The 24,199-nt window shown below is 41.7% G+C and overlaps 1 protein-coding gene across 3 annotated transcripts in view; it reads left to right on the top strand.

The window, feature by feature from the left end:
- FAM13A (family with sequence similarity 13 member A) overlaps nt 1-24,199 on the top strand; it is a 120,676-nt gene that overhangs the window by 69,879 nt on the left and 26,598 nt on the right. The window contains exons 6-11 of one of the 3 annotated variants that reach the window (XM_017744123.1): nt 2,842-2,883; nt 12,531-12,575; nt 14,141-14,320; nt 17,164-17,350; nt 20,188-20,264; nt 20,956-20,998. In XM_017744123.1, the coding sequence (XP_017599612.1) occupies nt 2,842-2,883; nt 12,531-12,575; nt 14,141-14,320; nt 17,164-17,350; nt 20,188-20,264; nt 20,956-20,998 (574 nt within the window). The remainder of the gene's footprint in view (nt 1-2,841; nt 2,884-12,530; nt 12,576-14,140; nt 14,321-17,163; nt 17,351-20,187; nt 20,265-20,955; nt 20,999-24,199) is intronic. The other 2 variants (XM_017744125.1, XM_017744124.1) reach the window with 2 other exon arrangements.

The raw sequence follows: 24,199 nt of genomic DNA, 5'->3' as shown, positions 1-24,199 counted from the left end.
TGTCAGGTAATCTCCCAAGTATTTCATGGACATGATTAATTTCTGTTTAATCCCTTGACTTAGGGGAGCTATTTATATGCCTGAGAAAAAAGAGACTGCTGTATTTTGCACTCACTTGCTTGACCAGGTAATCAGTGATAGTTGAATAAATAACTGGGTTTTTTAAAAGTTATTTCATCCTTTTAGTGCCTTCTGGACATAAAGCATATGTAAAGCTTGAGAAAACTTTGGGGACACAAAAAACCCAACCAAACAAAAAAGCCCCAAAACTTATTTTACTGCTAAGCCTGTTTGTCTAATGGATAAGTTCTTTGCCGGACAAGGTAGAAATTTAGAAGATTTTTATGGTTTTCTCAAAAGTCTGGATTTCATACTAGTTAGCCTGGAGGGCTTCATCCCAGATTCAGCTACTGCTCATTTGCTGCATGTGTAAAAGTATGAACCACTATTGAGTAAGAGAGGCTTTTCACAGCTACAATTATTACCAACCATGTGAAATCTTGACACTTGGTGATCTAAATGAAACTGATATTTGGTTTCTGACTTCTGTAAGAGCTTCTTTCTCTGCCATTCCCAGCTGATGGGCTTAAAATAATTTGGTTTTCCTCAGTTCCTTTGTATGGGTGGATAAATTTTTGTACAATCAGAAAACTTGCTTGACCTTAAGAAGCATCCAGTTGCAGTTGCTGTGGAAGAAAGGGAAGAAAATGCAAGAGGATTCAAAGTCCTGGCTGAATACTACTTTTCCATCTGCTCTGTCAAAACAAATATTGGGAGCATAAATGTAAAAGATTATTTGGACTTTTTCAGTGTGATTGTGCTTCTTTGATTTGGAAGTTAATTACAAACCTTGCAATAAGGAGGGGCATTTATGATGAAAAGAAAGCATGTTTGGTGTGGCTTTGGCAGCTGCCACTTGTACATAAAGCAGCATTTCGTTTTGTCATTTGAAGTTGCATTGATGCAGAGAAATCTTGATGGCACTGTGAACTTTAATTTACGTGAGAAAAGATTTTTCATCTTTTCTGTCCACTACTTGGACTTGTTTGCACTGAGATTACAAGTACAGCTATTAATGCAGTGAACTGAACATAGCAAAAAACTTCACCAGCAGCTTTGTGATTTAAAGTACTTTCTTTACACTTAAAAAAAGTATAAATTCTGTAAGTGCTAAATAAAGTGATAGCATGCATGCAGGCTGGGAGACTGCATGCCATCAGGGGAGGGAGCCCTACCTGGCAGAGGTTCTTACCCATGCCTTTGTTGCAGGTTGTCTTCAGGGAAAGGCAGTAATGGGCATTTCTGTGTTTCCGTCAACTTTTTCTAGGCAGTCTCAAAGCTGTAGCAGTTTCTCACAAAGACACTTCAGGTGCTGTTAGTCTCTGTTCACGGGCAGGCGCTCTCCTCCCACTGTGCACTGCTCTTTGTCCTGCTTGGCTCTGGCAGCAGCAGCAGCTCTGGGAACTGCAGCTTGTGCAGGCCACTGAAGACAGGCTTGTAGAAGTGGCAGCAAAGTTCCCAGTAGCAGCTGTACTCCATTCTTCTTGGGGAGCTGCTGAAAGCTGTCCAGTCACTGTTGCCTTACAGAGGTGATGAAGTTTTGGCAGACCACGCCGATTTCAAAGGCAGTTTCTCTTCCTTCCGGTCCGTGGTATTTGGTATTACCTTCAAATCAGAATGTGCTTTAAGGTCTTTTCTATATATGTCTATTTATGAATCTTTCCATATTCTAGTTGGGGGGGTCGAATCCCTGTTATTTTTTCTCTGGAGCACTGGCTTGCTTATCTGTCTGTCTGCCTTTTTGACTCCCTTGTATCCTGCCTCCTCCCTCGTGCTCTGGCCTCCCCAGTGGGTTTGGTGTTCATATTTGTGCATCAGTTATAACATTGGCTGGGTTGGAAATAAGCCATGATTAAATCTTCTTCTGGCTCTGTACAGTGTGAGGGCAGGGTGCTTACCTGGCTGCAGGCCAGTTTCAGCTCATCTTGCTGAGGGAGCTTCATGCTGGCTCCAATGGAAGCTGCAGAAGGTACCTGGAGTACTTGATTTCCTAGCTGCAAATCCTACAGAGATGTTCCTTTCCCTTTTATCGAGTGCTTAGAGCAGCTTTTATAAGCCAATAAATAAAATCCTTCAAAATTCAAGAGATAATGTGTGATTCTGTGTCCCAGCTCATTCTTACCCTTGAGCCAGCACAGGCACAATGGGCTGGTCAGTCACTTACCAGGTAGTTATGTTGGGGCCAGGACAGTGCGCAACTAAAACACAACTAAACATTTTGTCATGAGGCCTCCATGCCAGCCAGTGGCAATCCCTGGTCTCAAACCAAGAGAAATTTCATTCAAATAAACTTTCCACAGGAGCAATAAAAGTGGGGAATAGGTGGCCTCATGCATGCACCTATGGCCATGGCCGTTTCTTTGGTTACTCAAAATGTCATTTGTGGTTTTTGTCAAATTTGGCTTTAATAGGCAGATTGTTTAATTCTGGAACAGCAGACAGCAAAGGACTCTCTTGGTTTTCCTGGCAAAATGCTTTATTGTTGCTATGGGAATAGCCTTAGAACTGTTGCAGAGTCAGAATGACTCCTGGCTGTCTAGCAGAAGATCTGTTACGCCACATTTGTGGACGTTGAGAAACGAGTTGGATTGCCAGGATTTAAGGAAAGTAACTTAAAGCTTTCTTCCATGCGTCAGCTAGAGGACAAAATAGACTTAAGTGTTACCTCTGCAACGGGTGCAATATCACTTTTATTATCTCTGCTTTTTAAGAGTGAGTATCTTGAGCTGCAAATACAAGACAGAACTGCATACTAACTTACAAAATATGTTTTGTTTTTAGCTCCCAAGAAGATGAGCGGCCCATGTCACCCTTCTATGTGAGGTATTTACTCAGCTGTTTTCATTTATTTTTCTGTGCGGGATTGCCTTGTTATTGGAATTAAATGTGGGGAGGGGTTCAGAGGTTCTGAACAGACTGTAATCAAAGTGAGGATTAGTTTTACATTTGTAATTGTTGCACAGTTAGTGGGATGAGTCTTTGTAGGTACCATCTCTGTTGCTATTCTTCTGTCTTTAGAGAGGAGGCCCAGGGTTTAACGTCTTTATTACAAGATGGACATGGATTTCCTTTTTCCTTTGGTTTGTTACGTAGCTTAGATGCCTGAGTAGCTTATCTGCAGGCACAGGAGAGATTTTTGCTACAGGATTTGAGGAACTGGCAGCATGTGCTGCTCAGAAAGAAACCAGGAACCAGATGGTGAGTCAGCAGCCCATCCAGCAACTGTTTCCCTGCTGCAGCCTAGAAAAGCAGGAGAGTGCTTAAGTACCCAACAAGCCTCACTGGAGGGAATGGTGCTCATGCTGCATTCGAACAAATTGTTTCTTGTTTTGCCAACTGGAGGGCAAAGTCACTGCTTTTAAAGGGGTCTCATTCTGTTGACATCAGTGAAAGTTTGCTCTGCTTGCTTCAGTAGCAGGCTCAGTTCCAATGCTTTAATTTTTACTTAGTGGAAGAACAGGAGCCAGAGCAATTAACAATGAAGGGCTGCAGAGAGGGAAGGGCCAGATATTATAATTGGGTTCTTTGATCTCTGCAGAGTTTAAACAAATAAAAAGAAATCCCAGTGGTGCTTTATGTGAGAATTATCACTATCCCAGTGATAATTGGAATTCTTACAGTGATGTCTGAATGTGTTAATATCTGGCATATATTCCTGTTTATCTTTGTAGCTTGGTTTTTTTTCTTAAAGAATTTTTCTAACATGAAGCACAGAAAGAGTGCAGTTAATGCATACGGCGCAGAAAGTGTGTCAGGGAATTGTTCATGGACTAGCCTGGTTGCATGATCCTGTCTGCCTTCCTGTTGATGCACCATCACTCCCTGTAATGTATTTGTGCAGATGTTGCCCAGTCTGTGCCTCAAAAGCTCCAGATTGTCCAAGGAGATTCTGCCTTTTCCTTCAGGAGATTATTTTGTAGCTGCATACATACATTCCCCTGTCTCAAATTTTCCCGAGTTTAATTCTTCATCCTGTCTTTGCATTAAAAATCGTCCGCCCCTTTGTTTTTCTTTCTGGCTAAATGTGACCTTCAAATGATTTTAGGCTTTCATTACATTTCCATCTGTCTTACTGCTCAAAACTGTCCTTCCAAGCCCTTTCCTGGATTATAGAAAAATGATACATGAAGGAGATTCTCTTTGGCTGACCTTGTCAAGATCACCAAGGAGATGGGGAGTGAGGAATGGACCTGAGAAAACTGATACCAAAGGACATTTCTGAGAGGAAGAGAACAAGTTTGAACATCTTAAATAGAGATGTAGGCATATTGGGGGGAGAACAGAGAATGAGTGTGTCCACTGAAATGAAAGGATGGATTTCCATGGGAATCTGTCTTGCAGACAGGAAGGGAAGAGTCAGGAAGAAACACATGGATGGGAATTGTAGAAATGGCTGGTAGGAGTAAAGGGAGCAGCACACCTTGAGGTACAGGCTTCATGCCAAGCTCTTGTCTTTTGTAACATTGCTGGGATACAGTTACTTGTAAATAAAGGGAACAGCTTGTAAGTCTTGCTTCTGTTTATAACACATCAGAAATGTGTCCTCCTGAGGTCAGTTGCCAGGTGCAGTTAATTTGGCAGGAGAGCTGGTGCTGGCTGGGCAGTTCCTGGTGCTTCAACAACTGGGAACTGGAGTGGGTGGCCAGTTTTCTCTGCGTAACTTTGAATGTTCTGATTGTTTCCCCAGAGGCTGTGCATGACATATGTAGGAATAGCATTTCACACCATGGGCAAGGAAGGGGAGACTGTCTGCTTTAGCTGTCTGATGGTCAAATCTATTTCTGTTGCTACCAGCCACACTTACATAGTTTGAAATACTGTTCAAGAAATCCTTCAAGTAAATCATGAATGTTTGGGTACAGAGCAGTCACTGCTGTGTTTATGCAGTAGTTCCATATAGATAATTATACAACAAGTTAAGTAAGTGGGAACAAGAGCTCTTTAGCTTCCAAACACTGCATAATACTTGGCTTTTGCCAGACGGAAGGAACATTGTGTCCCTCTGTCATGGTTTAACCCCAGCCAGCAACCAGCTGCTTTTCTCACTCCCCCACCGGCGGGATTTGGTTGTGAACTGGAATGGTAACAGCTGGAAAACTCATGGGTTGAGATAAAGACAGGTTAATAGGAAAGATCCATGCACACAAGCAAAGCAGAACAGGGAATTAATTCAGTGCTTCCCATGGGCAGGCAGGTTCAGCCATCTCCAGAAAGCAGGGCCCTGTCACATGTAATGGTGGCTTGGGAAGACAGATGCCATCACTCCAAATGTTCCCCCTTCCTCCATCTTCCCCCTGCTCTATATACTGAGCATGGTGCCCTATGGTCTGGAATAGCCCTTTGGTCAGTTTGGGTCACCTGGCCTGGCTGTGTCTCCTCCCACCCTCCCATGCCCCCCTAAATCCCCTGCCAGTACAAAAACCAGAAAAGGCCTTGGCTCTGTGTGAGCCCTGCTCAGCAATAACAAAAACATCTCTATGTTATCAACCCTGTGTTCAGCACAAATCCAAAACACAGCCCCATACCAGCCCCTGGGAAGGAAATCAACTCTACCCCAGCCAAAACCAGTACACCCTCTGTAAATCAGTTTTAGTAGGATCAAATAAGAGACTTGATTATTCAGTGCTGTACCGTGTCAGCTAACAATGGAGATATTTCCCTGGTTGCTATTTTTAACAAGAAGACAAATGCTGAAGGTCTTAACTTTTAAGTCAGAACTGTCAGAATGCCACCAATAAATACACTGTTTCTTAAAATGACACTGATTTAGGGTTGGGGATTTGTTGTTTTTTTTTTTTCTTTAGATATTGGGAAAGTCAAGACTTTATTACCACTGCTACTTTGTAAGGAAATAAACAGTCTTTAACAGTTCAAGAGTAAGCAGTAAATGAGACAAAATGTGACAGGGGTTTGTAAAAAGCGTACCAGTAACACCGGTACAACCACATTATTTTTAAAAGATTTCCCAGAGAGAGGAAGGAGTATACCTAATCTCTCTGATGTCAGCAAAATGTTTTATATCATGTCATCTATATGGAAAAAGGGGACATGAGTACTAGAACTTAAAAATGGGTAGGGAGGGGCTGAGACCTATAGGTATTGCTGGTAGGAGAGGAATGGGTTTGCTGCTGGAGCTCCTTAAGTGTCATGAACTTCTTTTCCTTAATGGCCACTAGCATACTAAAATGGAATCATGTTCTTTAATTGAGCTTATAGCAGGGGTGAAAGGGTTGGGGGTGTCCTCTGGGAGAAAATATATGACAGTGAGATATTATATAGAGTGTGTGTGTATATATATATATAAAATATTTCACTGTCATATATACATAAGGTATTTTTATTTATTTATAAAGATAAGCATCAAATTTAAGATACATACTATAAAAAATAATAACATAAGTAATAAAGTAATTTACCTCAGGTCTAATAATGAAAATCTTTACCATGAAAGGGGAGTTCCTCCCATTTGGAAATGCCAGGGGAAAAAAAAGGACATGAACATACTTGTTCATGGAGGGATGAAAGGGAGGTATGGGATGAAAATACTCCAGTTGAAGTAATCACGTGCCAGTGGATATATAAAGGGAGTATTTTCAGTATACTTAGAAGGAGTATGGATACCCTTGTAAAAGAGACAGGTGTGGCCTTACACAGTTTCAAGTCACTCGTGTTCCAATGGCTTTAGGTTTGTGAAGATGATTAAAGAAATGTTATAAGATGGAGAAAAGAGCATGGATGTCCTAGTTACCATAAGAAGTGAACCAGGGTACACATATTCCCCCTGAGTTTTAGACAGAGGGGGAAGGATGTGTATCCTAAATAACAATACTGATGTGAGAGAGAATGTGTGTAAATAGTTTATGCATAGATTTGGGCAGAAAATTATTAATTTTGTAGCTGGAGCCCTCTTTCATTGGGCATAATAAGGATGAGGTCAGCTTGACCAATTTGAGAGATCTGGGGTTTGATTGCATTCACCTACTGCTGACCAGGGTTGTCCTCTCCCTCTCTGTAGTCCTTGATTAGATAATTTGTTGGCTCAGCTGTGTTCAGTACCAGGCAAGATTTCTATACTGTTCAAAGAAGAGAAAAGCCTTGCTAGGTGGTTGTTTCAGGGAGTCATGCCTGAAGGGTGTTTACGTTCCAAAACCTTTTGTAACAAGACCTTGTGGCGAAGGGAGTTGAGATTGTTAAAAAGTGCACAGTACTGCTCCTTGCATAATTCTGCAGTGAGACTGTGACTGCCAGCTGTATTGAGTAATCAGTACTAAGAAACACTTGGCACTTTCAGGTAATGAAGCAGCATCTGGCAGCAGCAATTCCCTGTAAGCACAATTCCACTCCACGTCTGCAATGAGTTTTCAGAAGGCAGGGAATCTTCAGGCATGCTTTATGCTGGGGTGTGTGCGTTAGATGTGACATTAGTCATGAGACGCTTTCAGAGGAGCTCCCTGATGGGTACGGCCTGAGATAAGCCAGACTGATATTACAGGGGAGAAAAGCAAAAGCTTTGTAGTGTGGAGCTTCCTTGTTAACGTGCAGAACATTAAACTGAAATTGCAATGAGACCTGAAATCACAAGCAGTGCCAAGGATTGCATTAAATACCCATGAGTGCAGGGCAAGGCATTGGACAGTTTTGCCTGCTTCTTTTCCTAGAAGTATTCCTGTGGGCATTATTCAGTACAGCTGACTGTTTCTCCTTTTAACAATTCTTATTTAAGACAACTCTTTTTATGTAATGCAGGTCAGGTATTCTTAGCCTGAGGTTTACTGGGTAAGATGTTTTATGCTGTTTGTTCTCAGGTCAGTTTTCTGAAGAAACTGGAAAATTTTGCTCTGGATTTCACACCTGCTCAGAAATTTGCTTGACCACCTTCCCACTGGACACTTCTTCCTTCATGGCACATGCTATAAGAGGTCTTAAGATCCACAGGAGTGCTGGGCTCCATCGCAGATCATGATTATGTTATGTGATACACACTCATGTCCCTCACACCAGCACTGGCTGAAAGGAAACACCAGGCCACTGGGTGCCCCTGCTCTGGGTGCCTGACTGCTGTGCAGGTCTGAGGCTCCCTGAGGATTATTTCCCTCCTCTGCAGAGAAGCCTGCACAGACACAGCCATGCAAATTCACCAAGCTGAATCATGTGGCCTCTATGAATCCCTTGCAGGGTTGTCTCTGCTCCAAGCAGTAGGTGTCAGTGTGTATCCATCATAAAGGATGTGCAAGTGAAAAACATTAGGAATCCTGAAGAAAGTTGCTTTTTGTGGGGTTAGTTTTCTGTGTAGTAACAAGGTAGTGTAAAAAATAGTTTACCACGTTTAAAGGGAGGATAATTTGATCTGGGCTTGTGAAAGTGTGAAGGTGCTGAGAAAATAATGAAAGTGTGTCCTCTGTGTGATGGGACATCCCAGTAAGTAAGAGCACACCCCTTTTATTTTTAAACTCATTATTTTCACATTTTCTATGCCATCACAACCCTTCTCTTTGGTCAAAGTGTGTCAAATAAAGTAGTCGTCTTAAAATAGATCCCACATGAGTTTGCAGTATTGCATGTCACAGTGTGGAGAGTGGATAGCATTTAGACCATATAAATACGTATGAATAGGAACTTCATAGGTCATGGATTGAAGTAATATATTTGGGAGAACTTCAGGAGTTTCTCATCTGTTATGTCAAAGCCATTTAAACATCCTCAACTCTGCTGGAATAGCAAGATGGTGAAAAGTTTTTGCATCTATTGCGGCTTTCTTACTGTTGTGCTCGGCTTTTAAAAACCTGAAAACAGGAACCAAACCCACCTTTGCTTCCTGAATAAAGCAGATGGACTGTAAATACATCTCAGCAACAAGTGTCTTTAGTACCAGATTGCAAGAATAGTTTGAGTTAGGCCATTAAGCATTGTCAGGAATTCATTTACTTCATAAATGAAAACCCAGTCTGGGAAAATACTGTGGCAGTATGTCAGTTTGCTAGTTTACTCTGTTTCATGTTTTTTTCTTTGCTCTTTTTACCTGGATGCTAAGATATTTTGCTCAGTAGTGGCTTGAATGAAAGAAATTAGGAGGAGGGGCTTCGATATCCAGCTCAGTTATTTGTCTGCTCTCACAAGATGCCCAATGCAGACCAAACAAGGTGCAGGCATTGCATGAGGTAATTCTCACTCTAGTGCACATCTTTTAAATTTACAGAGTACTAGTTAGGGGGGCAGGTGAGATATAATGGTGATGGAAAATACCACCTTCTCATCTTTGAGGTTGAAACAGAAGAAAGGAGGTCATGCAGTAAGAGTTTACCTTATGTGTGAAGTAAGGCATTATCCAGAGCTGATGGAGCACCTCTGAAAGTGAACAAAAGACTTGGGTAAACAAGTTAGACAAAACTGGGAAGTGCTAGAGGTCAGACTTCCCAAAAGGAAAAGCATGAGGGTCATAAGAAACAAGTTCAAAAGTTCATAGCACTTAATACAGTTGTGTGCCTTGATGCAGGTTTTCTGGCTGGCTTTCTGGAAGTCCCCCAGCACTGGGAAAATGTCCTGCTGCCTTCTGTCACCCAAGGAGACAATTTCTAATTTCTATCAAAAGTCAGTATTTCTCAGCATGCTCTGCAACAGCAGCTGCATAATCTAATAAAGATAATCTAGCTGTGGAGATAATTGACCGTACGTATCAGTGAAATGGAGCAGATTTGAGGAGAAAATAATTAACTGAAGCAGAATATGAGTTCCCATTGTCCGGATGATGTACTGAGCAAGGCAGCTGCCTGCACAGGCGGGCATGCCAAGAGGGCTCTTCTAGGCATGGCTTGCCCTGCCTGCTCTGCATAAATCCAACAGCAGAGCAACTTCTGCCACCCAAGAAGTTTGGGAAACCCCACAGGATACACCCTGCCTGCCTGGTTGCTTTTCTGGCTTCTGAAATCCTCACAAGGCGGTGTCTTGCCTGGGTTTGCCAATGTGCTCGTGCACTTCCTGTTCTGTCCCACAGCAGGCTCAAATCCTAAAACCACTGTGTAACTATCTCCCCTCCACCATTTGTTTTGGATGTGAACTTCCTTGGTATAAGAAAGGTTGGTGGAGAGAAAGTAAAGTAATTTAGCAATGCATTCAAATAAAGCTTCAAAATGAAATAGCCAGAAAAGTTACCAGCTGTGGAATTAAAGGGAAGTTAGTGTATCTAGAAAAACTCTGATTTAAAATCTGTCTTATTGAGAGGGGGGCTGATAAAGAGCACTAAGTTTTCACAGAGCTAAGGGTAAACTTGGATTCAGTACAGTAAAATCGGAATGTCAGAGCTTCATTTTGTAGTCATCCACTCAGCTGGCATGTAATGTATATGTACTTCCTTGTTAGTTGTCAGTAGTTTGAAAATCACCATGTTACTGTCTTTATCTTACAGAATCTGTATTGTCTGAATAGCCTTTCTAGATACAGTAAATTAATTGTTACACGTAATTACAAGTTACTCGGGTTAATGTACTTAAAACTGAATTGCTGTTAGTAAAGCACACAGTTTGTGAATTAGACAACTACAAAATGTACTGGGGTGTTAGAAAAATTTTTATTGGTTGATAAAGCTACATCCTACGGATGCTTTTAAAAAGCTAAAATCCAAACAATCCCTTCTTTCTCTGCACTATCACTTTACTGGCATGAAAACAGGGAAGTGTGATATGAAAGACAACCCCACTCAGTTAGGCGTGCATGTAAATATTACAAAAAGGTGATACAGTATTAACCTACTCCCATGGGTGTAGGAGTTGTAGCAAGCACATGAATTGTATCTTATGATGTGGGTTAGCCTACCACACTAGCACCTTACTTGCTAATACGTCTGCCATGGGAGACCAGGTCTTAAAAAATAGTTTTGGGCTGGGAAGAGGCCACATAGTTCCTGTAAGCAAACTGGAAAGCAAGCAGAGTGCTTGAAATGTGCACTTCAAGTTCCAAAGCCATCCTGTAGTTAACAGTCAAGATGTTAGATGTGGGAAGAGAGTGATCTTGCCAATGTTGTTTCCTGTATGCAGATACTTTATCTGTAATAATAGGTACAGTAATAGTTATTTGTATGTCTTCATGAAATTACCTGAATGACACAACTGCTCAGGTCCTGTGCAGGTAATGTGGGACATAATGGCAAGTCTGTGACTGCTTTCCTGGTGTGCCACCATTCCAGTGGCCTGTGCTGTGACTGGAGAGTAGCACTGAGTGAAGCTGGGACTGGCAAGGATGTGTGTGTGGTTAAATCCCAGGTGAACACACTGGCTCAGCCTGAAGCACACTGCGAGTATAATTTGCAGCTGGGTGTTGTGGGGTTTGTAACTCACTGCACTGGAGTCACACTGGTTCGTTGGTTTTGTTAAATTAGCTGTAGTGGCCCCTCATTTACCCTTCTCATACTCTGTTGCCTGCCTTCTGCCCAAGTGACGCTCAAACCCAGTAAGGCCACAGAGTGGTTATCTGAGGGTGCTGCAGCTTCTTACATAGCTCTAGCCCCATACAGTGAAGTGCAAAGTATTCGAGGGAGACAGAGAGGAAACCTTTGGGTAGTGAAGGCAAATCAGCTGTTGATGGTTCTGCAAGGAAACTATTTAAGATAAACTGGTAAAGACTGAAAGTGATGAATGGCTGCTTTGGCAGGAAGCACGTCTTGCATCCAGCCTGTACCCTCACCACATTTTACTGGGATTTATCTGCCAGTTGTACTCTGCTGATACAGGGATAATTTGAAAGGAAACCCCTAGGCCTGTAGCTTATTTAACTTAAGGCAGGTTGCAGGAGGGATGAATAGGCAGTGTCACCTTATCTGCAAGGCTGAGTCAGCTGAGTCAGTAGCTGAAAAAGGGGCAGGATGGGACTCAGCTTGGCAGAGGGAAGAAAGCAGTGACACCTGTGCCAGGTCAGCTTGTTCAGAAGGGCTTTGAACAGCAAGCGATAACACCTACATTTGTGTCAGCTCTTCCTGAGCCTGATAACAGACTGAGGTAAAAGGGAGAGGAGAGTGCATCGATTTTATTTTTTTTAAATGTGAAGCAAAGAATATGAGTATGTTCTCTGAGCATATTCAAAGAGAGAACAGTTAAACAGAGAGAGCAGTTAAGTGTATACATTTTCAAGTCAGCTTCAAAAGGCGAAGACTTTTGTGCTGAGGCTAAAACATCAGCAGCAGAAAGCCCAGAAGAAAACAAAAAAATCTGTAACATGTTGAGGTTGAAATACTTGCTGTTAGACTTTTGCCTATGCATGAAAATGACAGGGAAATTAATTGTTGAGGATATTGACTTGTCAAAATGTGCCACGTCACAGTGGGAGTGAAAATTCCTTAAGGAGAAAACCTGTGGCATGTGTATGCAGTTGTTGTTCAGGCAGCTTAGACCTTTAAATCTCAGCACAGCAAAGAGCAAGAGGTTTTAAGACCTTATTTTGATAATAAAATCTAACTTTTTTCTCTTTTTTCTTTTATACAGTGCTCACGTATCACAAGTCAGTAGCAATGTTCCTGCTACAGGAGAGTAAGTGTCTTTTACAATTTTGTAGCTATCTTTCTTGGAGCTTTTTAAAGTATTACTGGTTAATCTTTGATTTCTCTTAAAGAGTTTTTCTTACATAAACAAAAAGCTGGCAGTGTTTCCCAAAGCAATTCATCTGCAATGAAAATAAATCACTTCCTTCTGAAAACTTCTCAGGCCCTTAGTTCTTTGCTCTCTGTGCCTGTGATGTTTTGCTTAGGCATAATTTGCATATTTCGAGAAGCTCTTTGCACTGCATCATCCTCTTGCTCTTGTTTGCTCCCTGTTGCATCCCAGCAGAGGACGTGACTTGACCCTACTGCTGTAACTGGGAGGAGCAGAGCTAAAATGGGTTGGCTTTGCTGGAGCTGGAAATTCCCAGTGGCTGATGGGTTTGCAGAACTGATCTTTGTCAATAATGAAATACAGACATACTTGCCTAGTTAAACCATCTGGGGTTTTGCAGTTGCTCAGGTCTTCTGACTTTTCCAGGAACTGCAGTCTCAGCAGGCTTTCAAGTATAGCAACTTAGCGCAGCTTTTGTAAAGGAGAAGCCAGCCCAAGCACAGGTTCCCATACTGTAGCTACTCAGTTGAAAATTAACCAGCAAATCCTGAAATAACATTTTAATTATGGAAAAAACAGTAGAAGCTATACGTGGACTTTGGATGTGCACGTTTGAAAAACAAGTCTGCTTAAAGCATTGCAAGAAACAGAGACAGGATGGGGGTGTATACAAAAATGTGTTACCATGTAATCTCTTTGAAAAAAAAAATTTCGTTTTTTCATAAAAGCTTCCTCTGATGAAGGAAGGAAGGGAATGTTGTAAGAGAATGGCAGTACCAAAATGAAGATTTGGTTGTGTTGAAAGTCCAAGTAGCCGCACATCTTTAACCAATGCAACTGCAGGGGCTCCTTTGTGGTGGCTTGTGTGGAAGCCCTTTCACTGCCAGTGGGTGTGAGGGTGGTCTCACAGCAGTATCGGGGTGGCTGTGGATACACAAGAATGTGGCCCAAGAATGTGTGAAAACAGCGTGAACTCCGAACAAAACCCATGCTTGGTCGCAGTGCATGTTAGGAGTTTGTAGTGAGCTACTGTTTGCATATTGTCATCCCTCTGTGAGACAGCAGTGAATCATCTTCTTGCAGGTGATCCCTTGCCTTACTGAGCTTGTGTTGCGCAACAGACTTGACCACTGTCAGCATGGCTGGGTATCAAATGCAGTTTTGTCAGAGCAGGGACTTTTAAGTGGAGGATGAAAGTTAGGCACTAATGTCTGTAGCTGCAGTAAGTAAAATTAGCTGTTTTACTGAAATTTCAGACATCCCTAGAAATAAAAAGAGCAGTATTAATTGGGAAGGCTTAGCTATTCTGAGGGAATTGAACCAGAGGGTATCTGAAGATTCTGGCTTTGCTCTTTGCCTGTGTCATAGCGCTAGAACATTTTGTGCTGCTTTGCCATCCTAAGAAAGTATAACCCACAGATACCCTTGTTTTATTTATTGTTGCAGAGAGGGAGCTCCACAAAGTTTTTGAGCTCAATTGACCTTATTTTTCGGCTTGACAGGTATTTAGAGAAGACAATCCGCTCAGCCGTGGAGCAGCATCTCTTTGATGTTCATGGCTCAGGCGGCCAGAGTTCAGAGGACTCTGAATCGGGGACATCTTCAGCCTCTTCTAATGTGTCTGCCAGGCAGAGGAGGCGACACCACAAAGAGCAGGAGGAAGCCCGGAGAAACAGAGACATGTATGAGCCTGATTTCTTTGTTTTGGAAAGTATATTTTAAGTCTACCCCAGTCATGTCTTCTATCAAGGCAATGCCACATTCTGTTATGGAAGGCACTGACCTTTTGCCTCGAGTTGGAAGTGCAGAGCAGACTGCAGTGCCTGTGCAGAGCTCCATTGCATCAGTTAGAGCTGGGAGATACAGAGTTTACTAGAGATCATGGACTGGGGCAAAGCATGATAAGAATCTAGGGGGGTTATACCCCCTAGTCAAGTTTTTAATTACAGTATTTGGAATTGGTTACTTACCGTATTTGTTGCATTAGTGGAAATTCCCAAGCAGTTGGCTGCACTGCCTATAACTTTTTTTAGATAAAAACATTGGGCTCAGCTGCTTTTCTGAATTCAGAATGTCTTCAAAAATGAGATTAAGTTCCTCTTTTTGTGTGTGGAGGCACAGCTTGTGTTTGGGTTTAGTGAAGAGACTTGGGAGTTTGTCTGAAATTAGAAAAATCTTCCTTTTGATTAATCAGAATCTAAGATTTTTTTTTTATCCACCCTATTATGCAAAATTTAAACATGATTTAGTGGTGAGTTTCATTAAATGTCTGTCAAAGAGTAAAGATAATGCCTATTTTTCCATTCATACTCCTTCAGTTGTGACATATATTGTGTGGTACAACTGTGTTACCACCACAGCCTTAACAAAGTAGTTACACAAGGCATAGCTGTATTTGAGAAACTATAACTACAGACTTCGCTCTAATCAGTGCTTACCCATCTGTCTACCTGTAACGCAGCACTAGTTCTTGTAAAGAATGTCTATGCCTCACTGTAGTATTGGATTGCTAGGATTTGAAGTTGGTTCCAAAACAAACATCTAGTCTCCTGTTGTTGTTCCTGGGTGCTCAATTCCCCAAATTCTGTTGGATCTGTACCTTCTTGTATGAAGCTACTTTAATATAGGTGCATAGCCATTGATAACTCGTGTTAATATTGCAGCCATGGTATTTCCCAAAATGTGTCAATGCTACTGTTGTACAAAAAAATCTATAGTTACCAAAAAAAAAAAAAAAAAAAAGGTGCCATTTTCATAGTGAATCAAAATACACTGTAAAGGTGGCCTGGGAAATTGGTACTTGCAAGTCACCAAAGTATCTGGCAGCAGCTCTAAAGCAGTTTTTCTTGTTAAGTAGCCCTGCTGACAGGCTTCTCAGGTAAGTAGGTCAGAGACTGGCTAGTGTACGTGTTTGGAAGCATATAGTACTGCAGGGCTTTTCTTCAACCTTGTGTTACAGAGTGGCCTCTAGATACGATTGACACAGTTATACAGGCTCAGTCCAGAAAGCTGGAGCCAAGGATTTAAAGCACATTGAAAGTTTTGAATGCTGGCTATGGTCCAAATTGTTTTCCCTGGTTCCCTTAGGTCAGATTGCTGGGATTTCTCTGGGTAAATTATTGAAATTGAGGATTCCTTTCAAAATGTCTTTGTGTTGTTTTTTTGATTGTCAGTGACTTCATCTCCTTGCCTTGTGATGGATCACAAGAGGATTTGCAATGTCACAAAATGGGACTACGGGCAGGAAGTGTGTTTATCACATAATCACATAGGTGAACTCCCAGGCTTTGAAGATTACATGGTCTACAGGCTCTGTATGTGTAATTGGTCTGCTGAGGGGTTTGTAAAAACTTCCAGTAAGGCAAATCTTAGAAGTTTAGTTAGAGATTTATCATACCTCTTTATATCTCTTTTCCACCAACAAAAGAGATCTCTGATGTAGAAAGTCACTGGAACCTTCTAGTTTTGTTTTTGTTCTGAATACTTGCCATGCTGACACTGTCCAGATATTGCAGAGTAACTGGTTTCTTATCACACCAGTCAAGTCTAGATGAATTCTCCTGCTCTTCATGGAAGCAGGCTTTGGAGTTTCACAGCACTGTGTAAGACAGCCACACAGAGTTAGCAAATGTTCCAGTTTCAGTGTCAAGTGTAAGCAAGCTGCCTTTAGCCTCTGGCTAAATGAGGTGCCTTGTGTTTCTCCTGTTCCCATAGTGTTGTGATGTGTATGTGCATCTTCACTATTGGACAAAGTAAAGGGAAGACTACTAAACAAGTGGTATATGAAAAGCTGTCTGCTGAAGGATCCAACAGGGCAAGATAAGCCATATGCCAGGCTTTTGGTAAACATGCACAAACCCTGCAAGTCCAGAGAGTCCGAGTGCATCACGTGATGACTTAGGGCTGGCTGTCCCATTCGCTTCCCAACATAGCAAAACAGTCCTCTGTCCTGGCAGTCATGTTGCCATTGCAGAGATACATTCCCTTTTATGTTTAGTGTAATTCCCAAATGGAAATCAAGCATTTGGCTAAAGCACCACAGTCCTGCTCTTGCATTTGAGAGTTGTGAGTAAGAGGGCCAATTATGCGGTGTCATGCACCAAAGGAGATCCTCGGACCGCAGCTGTGAATCACTTTTCTAAATTAAAAGCACGTGTCTCAAAGGAAAATATGCTTCATACTCTCTGTAAAAATGCCACAGGCAGCCAGGGACTAGTCCAGCTTCCATGTGAAGGCTTCTGTGTGTTGGGTTTAGTGGGAAGTGAATCAAATCCCAAACATTGATCCTCACAACTTTCTCACCTGAGGTGTATACACTTGGTTTTTGCTCCTCAGTGGGATTTAGCGTTACACAGTGTGTGTTTTTGGCTGCATTGGGAAGAACCAGAGATACTGGTTTCATAGGGGATAGATGCTGTTGCTGGAACTGCCCCAGTCAGCATGATGTAGTTCTCTATTGCTACCATAAATGTAGCAAGAGAATGTTTTAAACAACCTCTTGTTGTAATGTCCCTCTTCTTTTTAGGGAAGTTGTCAACAAAGAAAACATTCCCTCTGGATTCAGCAGTCTTGAAGATTGTATTCTAGCTGCTCAAGATGTAGAAAAATTACAAGACGCCGGCTCTGGATACCTTAGTGAAAGGAATAAATCAAAACGGCAGAAATCCAGCACTAAGCTTTCAGAGCTTAATGACAACCAGGACAGTCCTGTGGTAAGCCAGCATGCTGTACTATTTGATGCCTGTTACTAGGATGGTAAAAACTCTTCTATTTCAGTGCACATCTGGTTCCTTTAGGTAGACTTTTTTACCTGCAGTACAGGCTTAAGTGCCTATTTTGGACCATGGGAAACACTGGATCCCACGCTTGTAACCCTTGTGATGAGGCAACTGAGAAGTCATATTTCTGCTACAATCCTCTTAGTCCATGTATAGTCATTTTCTCTTTCTGCAACCTTTTTCTTTTGAGTTCAGTGAAGCATTTTGGAAAGCATAAAAGGAAATATGTCTTTTTCCCAGTCTTTCAAAAGCCTTGCGAGGAGTTTGGAACTTAGATGTAGGTTCTCATGTTCAGGTCAAGTTTATTTTTATATTCCTGCTAAGTTCTGAAACTAGGTTTCAAGTGTCTACTTGACAATGAGGTGGCAAAGGTGTTTTATGTCTTTGCCCTAAAGCCTGTGTTTTATTGTGGTGTTTGCAATTTGGAAAGCACTTTGAAGTGTGTTGGTCCAAAAGGTGATCCCTCTATCCACCTTTTACTGAGGAGACGAATGACTTTGTTGTAACGTTGTAAAAATCTGGAATACTGTAGAACTTTCCCAGCATATTCTTGTGTGACCTTCACAGTAGAAGACAGTTTGTCAAGTTCTACAATCTGTAGAATAAAACTGGTGCACCCTCCTTCCCTCTCAGCCACAGCAAACACTGACTGGAGTGTCAGCAGCTGAGCAACCACGCTTTGCTTCAGTGCAAGGTCTGCATGCAGTGGCAGGAGTGCTGTGCCTGCCCCAACCATGCATTGCATGGTTAACAGGAGCAGCATGAACTGTGTGAAAACAACAGTCCTGAGTTATAGGGCATTTCCTGGTGCTTGATTAAGTTTTAGAGCCTGCTGAAAGCAAGTTCTCAATGTGATATTTTGTTTAGATCACAAAATTGCAACAATCTGATGTTCTTACCCTGTGCAGAGATTCTAGAGAGAGGTGGATTTGCTTTTCTTTATGATAAAAAGAGGGCAAGATGCCAAAAATTGTACTCTGTGCTTAATTTATTAAATTTAGTGCTCAGTATCCATAATCTTCTCATGTGATACTTCATGAAAGCAGAGTGAGATAGACACATTCACACTTCTGTCTTTGCTTGTAGCAATGTACTTTAAGATAAGCAAAGGTCTAGTGCTTATGATCTTTTCAGTACCTTTTCTTTGTGCCTGTGGAGTGTAAAGCAGTTTCAATGTAAATGAAAATTTTTCTCAGTATTTAGGAAAGGAATTAATGACAGAAGTGTCCACTTTGGCTGTGGACCTGAAAAACATTCATGAAGTCTTCAAACATGCCCAGAAAGAAATGTCCTCAAACTTAGCTGTGTCCACTGGACTTTACCCTGCCCCTCATTTTTGGATATCTTGAAGAGCAAAGGCTGAAATGAATATAAAATGAACTAATCTTAAAAGCACTTTGACCAAGATGACCATCAGTGTGGTTCTTGCTTGCTCTGCTATAGGGAATGTCACAGTGGAATCATCAACTGCAAGTACAGTTATGAAATGTCTTGCAGAGAGCATGGTACTATTGTTTTGGAAGAGCAGAAGCTGCTTTTTAAGTTTTAATGAGTATGCTTATTACATACTTGCATTTCAGAGATTGCCAGAAGGATGTGTGGTGGTTTAGCTTTCTTTTGGCTACACCTTTACACATCAAATAATAACCCCAATTAGGCTACCTACTTGGAGTATAACGCAACATGCGCCATAGCATTTACTAATAGGCCTTTGTCATGTAAACAAGTTTGTAATGTTGTCTCTCCTTAAACACCCTTTTCTAAGCATTCCTTTTTTTTCAAAGCCTGAGAGAGTATGTAGGAGAGTGTGTGGAAGCTTTCCTCTTAGCTGTCTGATTGCATCTGGCTCAAAAGCACAAGTGAGCAGTGGAAAAACTGTCAGTTTCACTTAGACTCCCGGGCAAACCAACCACAAAGCATTAAAAGCTTGTAACTGCATTTCAGTGACATGGTAGCCAGGTACCAATAGGACTTAAGAATCAAATTAGGCAAGGCTGGGATGACTGACCTGTGTTACCTTATGGGGCTGGAGGTGGAGCAGGTGAGAGAGGGCTGTGACCGCCCCAAGAAGTCTGTGCGCGTAGTTTCCAGGGCAGGAACCACTCTTCCTCCTATTTGAGAGAGACTTGCCCAAAACCCAGAGTTGAAAGCCTCCTGGGCATGTGCTTGAAGTGGATACATGGCTTGTCCTCACAGTACTCAAGAGTGTTAATGTTCTTAATGGTAGTCAAGACAAATCTCAGAAGAAGTGGTCATAACCAGTTGGATTTCTTGCCCTGCATTCATATTGGCCCAGTATTACATCTTTGCGGTCTCTTTGCATTCTTATGCCTCCTTAAGAAGAAACTAAGGAAGGGTTTGTCTGAGAAGTGGAGTGTTCTCTAACATGAACATAAGGAGTTCTCCTGAGAGGTTGATGTGGATTTTGCTACCTGCTCTTACAGGAGTTGCATAGACCAAAGAATTACTCCCAAGCTTAGGCTGTCTGTCAGTCTGTAAAATGCGAGCTGGCGGGATACTGTGCGGCATTATTCTGTTTTGACATTTTGAGGTTGTCTGATGAAAGAGACGAAGCAGTGAGCAGTTGGGTTTTCTTGCAGTTTATGGGCAATAAAGTGTGGGGTTTGTTTTGTGCAGCGGGCAGTAGTGTGAGTGTTATCTTTCTCGTAGAAGTCCTGTTGGATATTTCTGTATTTGATCTGTTTAATGGCCTGCAGCTTGAATCTGTTTCTCATATATATCTTACTGCTTTAATATTTACTGTATTGCAGAGTATGGAAAGCTTTAGCTCATCCAAGCCTATAGACAGAACAGGACCTGATGACATGGAAATTTTATCTGAAGAAAGGTGATTTTAATTTTATTTTTTATATATATATGTTTTCCTTTCCCTGTGGTTGTAGTACAGCCTGAGAGATCTTCCACCACAGGCTGTAGGGGTGACAGTTATGCCACAGAACAGATTGCCCACCACGTTAACTTCCAAGCAGAGCTTCATGGAGGCACTGTGTGTGTTGTGTGGGCTTTGCCCTGCAGCACATGCCACCAAGGCTCTTTTCCCAGCCTGACAGGAATGTCACTGAAGGTGCTGATGGTGCAGACTTGAAAAGAAATCAGCTGTGGAGCACCTGAACCAGCATGCTCCACACAGGACCTCAGGGCCTGTCTTACCTGGCCTCTGGATTGGGAATCCAGCCTTTTCCCTTGTGCTTCACTCTTCTGCAAGAGCTGTACAGCCTCACTCTGCTCACCTGAGATGACAATTTCTCTCAACAGTTACATTTGTTGGGAGAATTAAGGGCACTGGAATTAAATGACATTATTGTTCTCAAATAGCTCCTGAGAGGAAGCAAAAAAATGCATAGTTTAGCAGCTTGAAGTGCTGCAGCCCTGAGTGTCCCTTCATTTACTGTGTGAATTACTGAGTGTGCAAGAATGTAAAAACCTTTGTGTGCAGAAGTCCTGCTTGTTTTTGTTACAAGACAAGTCTGGTTTTTGTGTTTGTAATACATTGGTTTGTTCTTGGTTTTTCTTTATAGCAAAGAAAGTGAAAACGATGAGGTTTTTTTCAGGCATTCTCAGGTTGGTATTTTTTTTGTTGTTGTTTTTTTGTGTTTCAGTTTTGTGGTCTCTAAAAGCATTTTATTAAGTAGAGACAAGTAGTTATGCATATAGTTCTGTTTTCACAAGAGAAATGGAGTTAGCATGTACATTTTCCTGTCCCTCAACTCTGCTTTTTATTTACATAGTTTAGGGAGCCTCTTAGCCATTGGGGAGTCTTATAGTGTCTGCTTCAGTCCCTTTGATCCCTCCTTGCCAAAAAGGGAAGGATCACTGAAGTCAGCGCTGTGGTTTAAGTGATGTGAAGTTCCCTTATTAATAATGGCAGACAGGGCATCTGACTGCTTATCTGCCAGGGTGGTAAGATTAGCTTGTCTCTCTTGATTTCTCTAAAATCTTTTGGTCTTTTATTTATCATTTCCCAATGCAGCCTGTTGCTTTTGAACGTAGGTGTCTGTAATCCATTTCAGGATCACCTCCTGCTTCTTTCTAAGAGTTGATGGCTGGGGTGGATGTCAGGGGCGGGGAGATGTGACATTGATGGCAGCAATTTTTCCCCCAGCTTTCTGTTTCTCTTACACACACACACACACACACACACACACACACACACACACACAAACTTCCTGCACTGGCTTTATGGTGTTTTTTCATCTGATTGTTAAACAAATCAAAGATAGGGGTTGGGTTAGGTTGAGGCCACTGCAGTCACTGGCTCATTTGGGTTTGCTTAAAACACCTCTAGACAGCCAAGCATTTAAAATACTGGGGAGGATTATGTGAGGTACCTCTCCCTCATTGTGCATCCATTTTAAATGCGCACAGTAAAGCAGCTGTAGACACTGTCTGCTTTCTCTGGCTGTTTGGAGTTGACTGAAGGCTGGTAATACTTTTAAATTAGACTCTTCTTGTGTTTCTTTTAAAAACAAAAGCCACTATACATTTATTGCCTTTGAAAGACTGCAGTTCTGGTAGGAATTATTTCCACCTAGCAGGAAAGGTAAAAGGTTGCTAGCAACTGAGCTCTGACCAGCTGTGAGGTAGCTGGCGAAGTTTGTGGGACCCTGAAATATGTAGCCCCTGCAAAGGGTGTTGAGGGCTGCCTTTGATCATTGCTCTGACTGGGCTTACCCAGATCTCCTACTTTGCTCCCAGAGGGTCAGTAATCCCTTGCACTTGCTCATGAGCTGTTGTATTTTCCGGAGTCTAGATTTTGCAACGCCTTATTCCTCACATACCCACTTGCACATGGAAAAGCTGCTGTTGCTGCCATGCCACACAATACTCCTATTAAGCTTTTAAATTAGCCTGATGGAGATACATTTGAATATGAAATCATAATTTTAAAATAAACTTTGCTTTAGGAAAAGTTTTAAAGTGTAAAATTTTAGCTGCAGGAGAGGATCTTAACCCAGAGGTTGTGTTATATAGGAATTACAAGGTCAAGAAAATGTTACATTCCTGCAGAGTTGTTTTACATTCCTTGCCCCTTATTCCTTACATTTTGCTTAGGGCAGCTTAAAGACATATGTTTCATAACAAACAACTCATTCAGGTTGAAGAAGGGACAGGGATTTTCTTATTCTTTTCTCTTTCTCACCCTATCTCCAGTCTGAAGATATTAGGAAAAGTATTCAAAATTTGCCATAGCTACCAGTTGTGCTGACTTGGGTCTTCATGAGGCTGTAAAAATACCTTGAAACAGAAGCCCCAAATGAATTTTCAGTGGTTTTGTAACCTTCATAATCTGCCCTTGGAAGTAGCTGAGCTCCAGGGTGAAAACCAAAGGTTTCTAGTACCCCAGTTTTGATAAGAGACAAGTATTTAAGATTCATACCAACATGGCAGCAAGTGTAGAGGGGTGTTGGCATGGCTCAGGTAGGAGGAAGGCAGCAGAATGGCTGTGTTCTTGAATCAGGTTGTATTCCTTAAATGTGCTTAAGGATGCTTCCTGCTTGTGGCTGTAATGGAAGATCAGATGTAGGGGAAGCAAGCCTTTAATATAGAGATGATTGGAATCCACAGGTAATTGAACAGAATACAACTTCCTGATCAGAATTTAAAAGTCTTTCTGTTGCCATTTATTTCTTGCTGTTTGAGCTGCTCTTTATGCTGAATCTCCATTGGAGCAGGGAGAATGAATGCAGCTGACTTATCCCCAGGCTACTTAGATCTGTAGTTACTGGTTCCTGCACAGCATAGCTGCAGAAGCAGCTTCTAAAAAGCAGAATTCAAGCAGCTGCTTTGCAGATCTTTTTTTGTGGTCATTTATGTAATATCTGCAGTGAGCTATGACTGCCAGCTGTTACCAACATCATCGACATGTTGCCCCTTTGGTTTGTAAGAAATTGTGGCACATCCATATCTAAAGCAAAATGTTTCTCCCTTACTTGATTCTTTTCCTAGAGGGTGGCAGCTGGTGGCGTCAGGAAATCAAAAAGGAAAATAAGTGATGGGAATACTGAATTATCTACCCCTATGGGTTTGGAGTATTAATGCAAAGGAAGTTAAACATCTGCTTTCTTGAGTCTCCTGGGTTTGTACCACTGTTGTTCTTCAGAGCACCTAATGATTTATTCATTGTATTAGAGCCTACATCAGTGAGCAAGGAAAGGAGAGTAACTGGCTGCAGGCAGAGCACAGGCCTGTTTTTAAACAGCTTCTAAATATTTCCAGCAACTGAAATGACTTTAGGAGGAAGAAGACATAGATACAATCTTTCTAATATATGTGTAATGGAAATGTTCACCTGTCTGGGAAGTGCTCTTATATCTGCTACAGATATCTTTTAAGAGCCTTAATAAGTCAGGAGACTGTACACTCTTCATAGAAAGACATTTATCTCTAATTAGTATCAGTAGTGGTGATGAGATGGTATTCTCAGGTTGCTCCCTTTGAAATTACTAAAATCTAGGTACGTTCCTCTCTTCACACTTTGTTATTAAAAATAGCACCTATTTTGAAACTCAGTGCTTTATTTCTTTCCTTGCCTTAAAATATCACCTTTAAATACTGTGTTGGCAATTTACAAGGAGTTTTATCAACTGGTACAGTTGGCCACTGATCAGTCTTTGTTTGTGAGGTGCAGACTATTTAGATCCTGGCAGGAAATCTGTCAATGGACCGTGGAGAAATATTTAAGTCCTCCCAACTTGGAAGCAGCTTAAAAGATATTGAACGGTGAATTAGCATTTTTCCATGTACACCTCTCACAATAAACAC

This window comes from Corvus brachyrhynchos, unplaced genomic scaffold (assembly GCF_000691975.1).
Source record: "Corvus brachyrhynchos isolate BGI_N302 unplaced genomic scaffold, ASM69197v1 scaffold229, whole genome shotgun sequence".
NCBI classification, from domain to species: domain Eukaryota; kingdom Metazoa; phylum Chordata; class Aves; order Passeriformes; family Corvidae; genus Corvus; species Corvus brachyrhynchos.
This window is presented reverse-complemented; position numbering and strand designations above follow the sequence as displayed.